The 10,780-nt window shown below is 37.6% G+C and overlaps 2 protein-coding genes across 2 annotated transcripts; one reads left to right on the forward strand and one right to left on the reverse strand.

Moving 5' to 3' along the window:
• Positions 1–1,293: 1,293 nt before the first annotated feature.
• Positions 1,294–2,652, forward strand: EAF01_001751 (uncharacterized protein; the record flags this gene model as incomplete). The annotated part of the gene is made up of 2 exons (XM_038910001.1): positions 1,294–1,814; positions 1,881–2,652. 2 exons carry the CDS (start codon positions 1,294–1,296, stop codon positions 2,650–2,652), a joined length of 1,293 nt encoding a protein of 430 aa, XP_038774813.1.
• Positions 2,653–7,612: 4,960 nt separating this feature from the next.
• On the reverse strand, positions 7,613–9,212 carry EAF01_001752 (uncharacterized protein; the record flags this gene model as incomplete). The annotated part of the gene is made up of 2 exons (XM_038910002.1): positions 7,613–7,928; positions 7,981–9,212. The coding sequence occupies 2 exons, from the start codon at positions 9,210–9,212 to the stop codon at positions 7,613–7,615; spliced, it is 1,548 nt and encodes a 515-aa protein (XP_038774814.1).
• Between the last annotated feature and the right edge of the window lie 1,568 nt (positions 9,213–10,780).

Consider the following 10,780-nt stretch of genomic DNA (forward strand, 5'->3'; position numbering starts at 1 on the left):
TGTTCTATCTCTGACCCCCTGGATGTCCTAGATGGGATAAATAGTTGATCGTTTGGAATTTGATTCATTGAATGCTACACTACAAACTAGTTTTATATTAAACAAGAAGATGATGATCTTTAAACTTTCTACTTTTGATCTACGTTAGTAGATTCTCTTGTCTAAATCATAGCTAAGTAATGATGATATCGGGAAAGCGTCGGGGGAAGAATACTTCGGTCTCTCATGTGTTGTAGGGAATGCATAGTTTATCTCCCAACTATTCTCAGATTCAGAACAACTTATCCACCGATACTCGTACGTCTATTGATACATCCATTGACACATCCATTATATACATCCCTTATTCATCATAAACACCATTACTATTAGCAGCAACAATCTTCCGATTTTGAAACAACACTCGGACTTTTCCATTTATCCATTAGGGGAATATCATTATTGAATTTGGACTAGAAATCCCCCGTTGTTGAAGTAACGATACACAGACCAAATCGATTTCTTGTGGTTCTATTTGAAGTTCTAGTTGTATGGAGAACTGCTTTCCATCATCGAACCTATACTCAGGATATTGACAGTTGACCAGCCAGCTCTCATCATAAGATTGAATGCTTAGAGAAGATCTATTCACATTTTATCTACCCATCCATCTACCTAGAGCTACCTCAGCCTGCCTGCCTACCTACCAACCTACCAACCTACAGAATATCTACGTATTCTGGTGTACGGGAGTACGATAATAAGACGATTCATCACCCCTGGTCCATACCAACCGCCTCCCTTGCCGCCATCAAGAGACCCGTTTCCCTACACCCACGCAACAGCCAATCAATTCAGCCCTCAATTCCCAAAAAGTGGACGAGAGGAGAAAAGAAAGAAAAAAAGATTAAAAAAGTCAAAAATCAAAAAAATTAATACCAACTTGGAATCCCCCAGTCTTGCCTTGGTGTAAAACTCACACATCCACGCCATCTGCTGCATTCCGAACGACCTTGTACCCAATGAAAAACGATACAATCAATTAATCCGTTGTTACGAAGATCATATTGCAGGAACAACAAACCTTAGACCCCTTCTTCGTCAGATTTCCCGCGTCGCAAAACTAATTTGTTCCTCCCACCCTCCTCTGTTCCACTCCCTCCCAGATAGAGTATCGACCGACTCAAGAACCACCCAAACAGCAATTCCTCATATTTCTCTCTCATCGTCGTACTCTTTCTTGACCTGGAATTATCTTTGCACAACAGTAACAATCACTATTCCAAAGTTGCTTCACTTTATAAATCCTTAATCATGGGCTATGAAACTCGCGGAAAACAATTGAATTGGGGAGTGATCGGTATAAATTTACCACAGACTCACGCTGAGAAAGCGGCCGCTCGACTTTCACCGCCTTCCATAGCGACGTCGACATCGGAACAGCAACTTTCGAAGAAACGGTCACGTCGAAATTCTTTCTCATTATCGCCTCCACCCAAACGAAAGAATTATACAATTCCAGAAGATCTGAATACGCCGCCACTCTCACCACCAGCCGAGGATAGCTCGTTCGAATTCCACAATGTTGGAACAAAAGATGAGGCGAAAGAGAAGAAAATAGACGTGGTTGAAATTAAAGTTGAGGAGGGTAAAGAGAGTACATCCACGGGTCAAGGGGACGAGGAGAAGGAAGACGTCGAAGAAATCGACTTGACGGAAGTAAAGGACGAAATTGTTGAAGGAGTCATTGTTCAATTACAAAAAACTCGCAATAGACCTCATTTAGTTAAGGAACTTGCAGCTATTTTGTCTCCAACCGTTAAAATCGTGGAACAGTAAGTGCACAATCATTCCGATTCATTCCGTCATCTCTCGAACCTGTGAACTAATAAAAAGTTTAGATCTGCCAATCCGTGTGCAATCATTTCCTCTCGACTATCCAACTATCTAAAACGACCATGGACTGCGTCATCACCTTGTCCAGTAGGAAAAGAGTTAGAAACTGTACATCCGAGAAGAACTTACTTTTACTTGACTACTTACGCGCATCAACCATTTCCTAATCCAGCACAATTAGCTCAACGATCGATCATCACCCCATCTATTTCAAGCGCAGATTCGACCGATGAACCAGAACGAACTCGTGATGATTCACCTGAAGTCGATTTATCTTCCGAGGAATACGATGATGATGATTCAATTACACCACCAACTCCAACTGGTTCCTTTGCTGGTCGTTTCGAACGTCCCGTGAGGAATCATCGTGCTGCATCGGTTGGTCTTGAGAAAGATGAGAAAGAATTCACGCAAACAGCTCGTGGAATGCAAAAACGAAGATTTAGTGGTGAACCACCATCATCATCTTTGGCGAAACCATCTGATATGAACGACATGCCTTCAAATATTTCAGATACCCCGATGAAATCTGTGGAATCTGACCCATTTTTTGGAGAAAGCCGAGGTGGTTTAAATGCATCGTTGTTAAACACGCCGGGTTTTATGAATAGCCCCGCGATGAAACCTGTTTTTGCGTCGAAAAAATCATGGGATTCAACTGTGGAAACTTCTCAAGCGAATTGGGCGCCAGCGAAGATTGAAACATTAGATTGGGATATGAGAAGTCCGGAAAACATCGAATTAGATGAATTAGATGGCATGCTTGATGGATTTTAGATTCTCAATCTTTTCCTTTTTTTTTTATGAGTATACGCACACGAAAGATTCTACCAGTGTTGAATCAGGAATCTCTTGATTCCTTTGTACAAAAATATTTTTTTACTTATTATTTGAGATTTCTGTTGGGAGAGTTGTACGATTTTTTTACTAGAAGAGATGGAAAGATGAATGGATGAATGGACTGGAAAATGCGAATACAAAAGGAAAGACAAAACAAAACCGGTCCTGGGGATTTATTAGGATATTTTTAGGGGTACTCTCGTTTTCTCTACATGAGATATTATATGTTTGAAGTCGGGTCTTTTCTGCGTTGGTGTTTCGGATGGTGGATACTTGTTTTGCGGGAGTGCATTATGTTTCAGCCTCTTCTCTTTCCTTTTCTTTTGTAAACAATAACTTTCATGACCCGAGATGATTGGAGATGGATGGATTTGGGATATGATATGATCGTGTAGTCGTAAGATCATTAGGTTGGGAAAGGGAGGGAAGGGGGACTTGGGAATGGAGGAAGTGAAATGATTCGTTATATCGAGTTGAGCGGTTTGGTCATAAAGCGTATGATTCAGATGAATATGAGCGAATACGAATTTCTCACGGATATACATATTTCGTTCAGGATGAAATCAATTTCTTAATTAAGAGATGGAAAAGGATATTGGGAGATTATATATATACATCTACATATACACGAGTAAATATACATATAGATGAAGAATATGAAACATTCCTCCACCTACCCAGATTTTGGTCTTTGGTATACATATGGGTGATTGGGATGTGTTTAGGTGAGTTCTTAAATTGAAATATACACGTGTAGTGTACTTGTAAGATGTTACTTTTCACTTTGTTTGTCTGTCTACTGTGCCCGAGTATTCATTGTGAGAGGAGAGATTGAAAATGAGGAATTGGGGAAGTGAAGAAGTGAAGAAGTGAAGAAGTAGTGGTGGTGGATCTTGGAGATGGTGGTCTTGTGGTTTGAGTGGGTAGGTGGATAGATAGGTATCTTGGGCTTTTATGATCGATTTCTCAATGATCGATATCTAATTCCTGGTTTTCTGATTTGGGGTCTCATATTTGTACACGCTATTTCATATTTCATATTTCGATTTCGATTTCGATTTTTTTTTTTTTTTTTTTTTGGAAAGGTATGCAGGAGTGGAGGGGGGAAATGGAAGGGGGGGAGGCATATATGTGTTGTGGTCTTGGATATCTATCTACGTACTTATAGGGGTAGTTCTGATTTAGTTTCTCATTTGGGGGTTGCGGAGAGGGATGGAAAGGAGATAGAGGGGGATAGAGGGGAATAGAAGAGAGTAGAGGATAGAGGATAGAGGATAGAGGATAGAGGATAGAGGATAGAGGATAGAGGATAGAGGATAAAGGATGGGAAAAAGTGATTCCTTATTCTGGATGGATGTGTTGGACTCCGGATCTCCGGATCTCCTTGTGGGCTTTTGTAGTTTTTGGGTTTAGGTTTGTGCTGGGAGAGGGGGGCATGGATGGATGGGTATAGTGCGTTGTATTGCAGAGCAGTGTGTTGCAGGGTAGGGAAGGTAGGTAGTGTAGCGCCATTTCTTGCAAATGCCGAACACTGTTTAGATACTTATGGGGTGAAGAGGAAGGAAGTCAGGAGGTGAAAGTTAGGGTTGGTAGGTGAAGTATGAATGGGTCTTAGATGTGAGGTGGCGAGAAGGGTGGCGAGAGAGTGACGAGAGAGCGAGGCGAGAGGAGGTGCAGAGAGATAGAGTTTCCGAGTGGGAAGACTGGGGCAGGTACTAAACTGGAAAACTTTAGATGAGACCAAGGGAAGTGGATAGTGGATAGTGGGAGCTGTAATTATATGAGGGTGTGTTAGTTAGGGTTGAGGTTGGAAGGATGCAGATTTGTTGGTTTTGATATTGGCAATAGAGATTTTGTTGATGAGTGTTGTCGATGAAATGCACTCACTGCTGCATATATTGCGGTGAGTAAATACCTTTCATTAGATTATTCCGATTATCAATTCGCTAATTCTGTCATTGTTATCATCGCTGTCGATTATCTCCGCTGCCAAAACTAGCAAAGGAATATATTAGGTTTGGAAGCAAGTCTCTTGGAATCAGAATACAGTGTTTTGCCTGTTTGATTGGGAACACACCGGGCGGAATCCCTTTGCTCAATAGATGTCTCTTGATTGTTTTTTGTTTGGGGAAATTGGATGTTAGGGAGAGAAGTTATTTATACACATGTACAGGGTTGTTGAGTAGGTGTTTGAGTGAGTGAGTGAGGGGAAAAGAGGGGATGGTGAGGGAATAGGAGTAAATCATGCAAGGTAAGTTAGTGATATGATGCGAGATTCAGAGGTTTCTTGTAGACTGGGGAGTGTGGATGTCTGATTGTTGTTTGAAGAAGGTTGATGTGAATATTTAAGTGCGGATTTTGAGAAGGGGCGGAGAGAAGAATGAGATGATAGGGCATGATTGTGCTTTTATTCTACATTATTCTTGTGTATCTCGTTAAGAGTGCTATGGTGATGCAGCGGAGGTAGTTAAATGGTGGGTTATGCGAGCTGGAGAGTTAAATTCCTACTCATGGTTGTTGGGGATCGCGGTGTTTGGATGGTGAGGCGAGGTGAGTGAGCAAAAGAGGTTGAAGGGAAGTGTTATTGTCGTTTACTTTCCTTTCATTGCCGATGATATTTTTATCACCACCTCTATCATTGTCAGCATTATCCGCTCCGTCCACTTCTTCCTTAATTTTCCCCAGTCCTTTTCCTATATCTTCTGACACAAATTCTTCCTTCCACGCCCTTGAGCCCTGTCGGATAATCAGGTTTGCCCTGCATCTGTCTTGAGATCGAAGTCCGGCCTCAAGCAGCCTGCAATTCTCGAGTGGATGTCTTTAATGAAAACAAAAGGGAGTATTTGTTGTTTATATCTCCACAGCTCTACCGCCCAAGAAAAAACGGTACGGTATATGAGAAGCGATGAATGTATATCGGAGTTGAAGTGGAGAATGATGTTGGGGATTAGTGCGTGCTGTTTTGATAAAGTTCAAGTGAATTTGAATGTGCTTGCTAAACTATTAGCATTCCCTCTGAACCAATGGGGCAAATGAATGGGTTATTTAAGTTCTACGTCTCTTTTATGCTTTGCTATCAATGACAAAACCTCAGGTGGAAATTGAAGACCCATGGTTGAATGAGTGGTGATTTCTTCTTTGGTCATGTGCAAATATGAAGCTGCATTCGAGGAGCCTTTAGTATTCGAATTACAGTCATTGTATACTACTACTAGCCATTTGTATAAATAATTGTATAATTAGATTAAAAATTAAATGAAATTTATTAAAAATTATGAAATTTATTTTTAATAATTTTCTATATTGAGGAATAAAAAAATTAAATTAATAGAAAAAAATTCTTTAAAATATTGAAATTTACTAATAAAAAAAGCGAAAATCATAAGATGAAAGTCACAAACATATTTTTAAACAATATAATTAACGATTTAAAAGAATTCAAAAAGTATTAAAAATATGATTCTATTAAATATTAATATCGAAATAATATAACGTAACTTGACTAGAAGTGGGTCATGTTATGATATAGGTTAAAATAACCTTCTTATTTCTTTATTTTACGTATTTATTCAATATATAATGGATTGAAAGTCATTAAATCGTAGTGAATTGGAAGATAATATTCAAAAGGCTATAGAAAGTCTAAAAAATAAACAATTTATTTCAATTCGAAGTGTTGCTATTTATTTTAAGATTTCGAAGTCAATTTTGATAAATCGAATGGCTGGATGACAATTATGCTCTCAATTTCACGAATCCTTTTAAAAACTTTTTAATGTGAAAAAGAAGATTCTAATATGATGAATCTTATAATTAACAGCTATTGGATACTTTACAATTCTTGGGTTGTTGAAAGAAATGGTTTAAGAAATTCTAAATCAATGTGTCATTTTCGTGTCATTATCTACCCCTCCATTCTTTCAATTAAATCATATAGGTCAATAATAAATCTATAGGTTTTTAAATCGATATTTCAAACTTAAAGAAACTTATTCTTGTAAATTGGAATCTGTAAGGTATAAAGAAGCCACATTTGAAATAATTTCAATATGGTTTTCAACATTTCAAGTACAAATCGAAGAACGATATTATAAACTCAAGAATATATATAATATGGATGAAATAGGATATATAATTGAAGAAATAGAATCAATATGTATAATCGTAGATTCTATTCTCAAATCGAATTGGAAGGTTACAGTAGGAAAGTAAGAGTGGATAACTATATTGGAATGTGTGAATGTAGATAAAGGCTCTTTACCCTTTATAATCATTTTCAAGGCTCAGAATACCAATACTGTATAGATTCCAACTAACACTCCTCCAAATTGATATTTCTCAACAAGCAATAGTAAATGGACTTCTAATAGTTATGGCTTTGAATAAATATGTAAGGTTTTTGAGTCAGAATCTCGAAAAATATTAGGAGATCAGTTTCAATTATTGATTATGGATGGTCATTTTAGTTATATTACAGAAAGTTTGATTACTTTTTATATTGAGAAGGAGATTGATTTTCTTATTCTATTACCTCATTACTCGCATCTACTTCAGCCATTGAATATTGGAGTGTATAGACCAATAAAGCGATATCATACTCAAGAGGTTGATCGATACTCTCGAACAGGAATACAATGAATACAACGATCTGATTAAATACAGCTTTTTCAAAAGATAAGAGAAAAAGGTCTTACTTATCAAAATATCAAAAGCGGATGGAAAGGAGCAGGTTTGAATTCATTTAGTCCTTGTTAAGTTCTAAATAATCTTCCAACCCCGCTTTTATCATTACCTTCCATTTCAAATAAGTCAACTACCCCACTTTCCGACCACCCCCTGTTTCCGACCACCTAAAAAATTCATATTATCTACACTTAAAACTTTAATAACTCAATAACTATTGAACTTCAATGAAATCGCCTGTAGAATCACTTTCTATAGCACTAGAGCTATCATCTACCTCATCTTCACGATCTCCAGCTTCAATTTGTGTACGCCTTATAGCTCTAATCCCTGCGAACTTCGAATTTGGAGATACCACAACCTTTCGCCTTTTTCTAGGTAATGCTTCATCTAATTGATATTCTAGCTTTCTAATCTTATTCTCTGCCTCTAAGAGTTCATAATACTTAGCATCGAATCCTTTTATAATCTTGCGAAATAGTAATCTTCGTGTTGGCAAATCGATCTCCTTCTCTTGAATCATTATATCTCTATATTTTCTGATATCGGCTCCTTTTTTGAGGGGTTTTCCATTGAATAAACGATGAATATATATTCCATTGAAGAATAGGATCATCATCAGATTCAGGATTAAGTGATAAAACCTCTCTATTGCTATTTTCAAGCAAAAGTCGACTCATAAGAGGTTTAGCCATATTTTTGGGCCAAAGACCACTAGCTTGCCACCCAGACTTGATATTTTGAATAGTTAAACCTTCTATTCTAGCCTTCTGATAGCAAGAAAGGAAATTGCGCTTTCCAATTGGTGAGGAATCGGATAATAGACTTAATTTATTAAGTTCGATTCGATATGCACTTTTTAGGGGTGAGAACACAGATAAATCGAGTGGTTGTAGTACGTGTGACGTATGTGGTGGGAGAAATAAGAGATATATGTTGTTATTAAAGCATTCTAACATAAATGCTGTAGTTTCATGGCTTCCGTGTCCGTCCAAAATGAGGAGTCTTGAATTTTCCGGCTGAATAGGGGTAGTTTGAGGGATATAGATCTTTTTCAGCCATTCTAAAGCTGTAGCATCTGTAGTCCATCCATTTTCTGTAGCGGTAAAGTTCCAACCCTTGAATAGAGTCAAATCTGTTGGAAACCATTGTTGCTGAACTGATTTTCCCTTATATATTACAAGGGGAGTAATGCTTTTTCCATTGGCTGAAATGCATTCTATAAAAGAGGTCCAAATTCGAGATCCAGGTTGCTTTTTTTGAATAAATCTTCGATCAGTGCTTCCTACTACTAGTCCATTAAGACCCTGACCCTCCATTATACCTGCTTCATCCATATTCCATCTGTTGGCCGGCTTAATAGCCTTGATTTCAGGGATTGCGAGGTTCCGGAACCACTTCTTAATAATATCAGATGTAGCACCTGAAACTCGTGCAGAATCGATTTGATGTTGCTTCTTAGTTCCAATATTAGGATGCCTTCGAAAAAAGCTATGTATCCATTTCTTTCCAAGTGAGGGATCCTCCCCTCGTACAATAAGGAGGTGCTCTGCCATCTCTCTGATTTGACGATGTGTAGGGCTAGTACCAAGAGCTTCCTGTACTAATATCCATTCTGCTAGTCGATTCTCCTGAATTGGAGATAACTTTTGAAGTATTTGGGCGCCTTTTTGATGCGAAACTCCACCATATATTCGATCGTGAAGTGTGGTACGTGGAACACCATAATCCAAGCTAGCTCTTCGTATGCTTGCTCCATTTGTAATCGCTCTAAGAGCCTCTGCGATATCTTCTTCGGTATATCTATTCTTCATATCACAATTATAATAATATCAAAATTTCAAATTAATTGATTAAAGCATTGTTGAGTTATTCAAAGTATAAATTTTATAATTACTCAAAGCGGTGTGGTTTTTGAGGTGGTCGAAAAGAGGGGGTGGTCGGAAAGTGGGGTAGTTGACTTACACTAGCAAACCCAGAAGATCTAGATCTCTCTTTGCTTAATAGCTCTCCCCCGAATGATATTAAGCTGCGATAAGCAAATAAGGTATTCAATTCAGCTTTATCCGCTAATAATCTGCCTACTTCTTCAGTATAGAGATATACAAAGCGAATAATTTATCAGATTGAAAGCTTAAATACTGAAAATGCTATTCTTTGAAAGAAACTTCAAGAATATAAAGAGTTACTTGAAATACAAAAGAAATGAAAAAATGAAAAGAGAATAAAATTAAAAGGTGAATTTGTATTTAGTATTGAAAAAGTATTGAAAATTATTGAAGAGGTTGAATAGACATTCTTACCAAAACGACGATATGGTAGATTATTCAAGTGTCAAATTGATTAGGTAGAAGGGGAGATGGAAAAGGAAGAGGATAGTGATAGTTCAGTTGGATTAATGATAATTGTAGATCACCCTGTAGCATGTAGGACAAGGTCAAATAGGAAAATATGATTTTTGTGACCCATATCATGACATAACCCACTTCTAGTCAAGTTACGTTATATACTAAAATTCAAATAAAATATTTAGTTGAAGTTATTGATTTTATATATAATAAAAGTAATAAAAATAGCTTTTTAGATATGATTTTGATAATTGGCTAGTAGTAGTACGTTAGTATTGTAGCAAAAGAAGAAATGTCAAATGGAAAGATAAGGTAATGTATCGTTGGCTTTTCCCCTCAACATTGTTGCTGTTCTTGAAGTTATTATCATTGCTTCCCTTCATCTATCTCTCAAATGCTAACAAGATATTTGACTTTACGAATTCTAATATACCAAGCTAGGTATATCAATTCAGTGTGGGGAATATGGCGGGTCGTTTCTCTATTGTTTGAACAACTCCTGACGTATGGTTTGGACGAATTGGATTCTTTGATAGGCAAAGGCAATGTGGAAGAGCATATTTATATATTCCAAGTTGAGAAGTCCTTGATACTAAAGGAGAAGAGCCCTGATTGACAGAATAAAGGCTGATACGATCTGGAACGAAGTTCGAAGACGGAACGGGCTAGGCTACACAAGGTATAGTTAGCGGATGTGGAAACAAGTATTGATGATGGGTTATAAAGAAATCTCACGATATTCCTATCTTACATTGTAAAGGAATACTCGTGCGGCCAGAAAGTATGCCATGTGCTCGGAAGCAAGCATCATACGTAGCTAGAGTCATGGTTACGTAGATTTGTGATAATAGATTTGTAGATATGGAGTTTAGACGATGATGGTGATAGCAAGAAAATAAATGGAGGCGGAATTTAGATGTTGCTGTCGCTCTGTTCTTGCTCGTCATCTGCTCATTCACTGTTGTTTCTATCACGATTATCATCAATCTTCCTTTGCACTAAGTTGTCTACATGAAGACCTCGGAGATCTCGCA

The sequence above is a fragment of the Botrytis porri genome, assembly GCF_014898465.1.
Source record: "Botrytis porri strain MUCL 3234 chromosome Unknown BPOR_002, whole genome shotgun sequence".
Taxonomy (NCBI): domain Eukaryota; kingdom Fungi; phylum Ascomycota; class Leotiomycetes; order Helotiales; family Sclerotiniaceae; genus Botrytis; species Botrytis porri.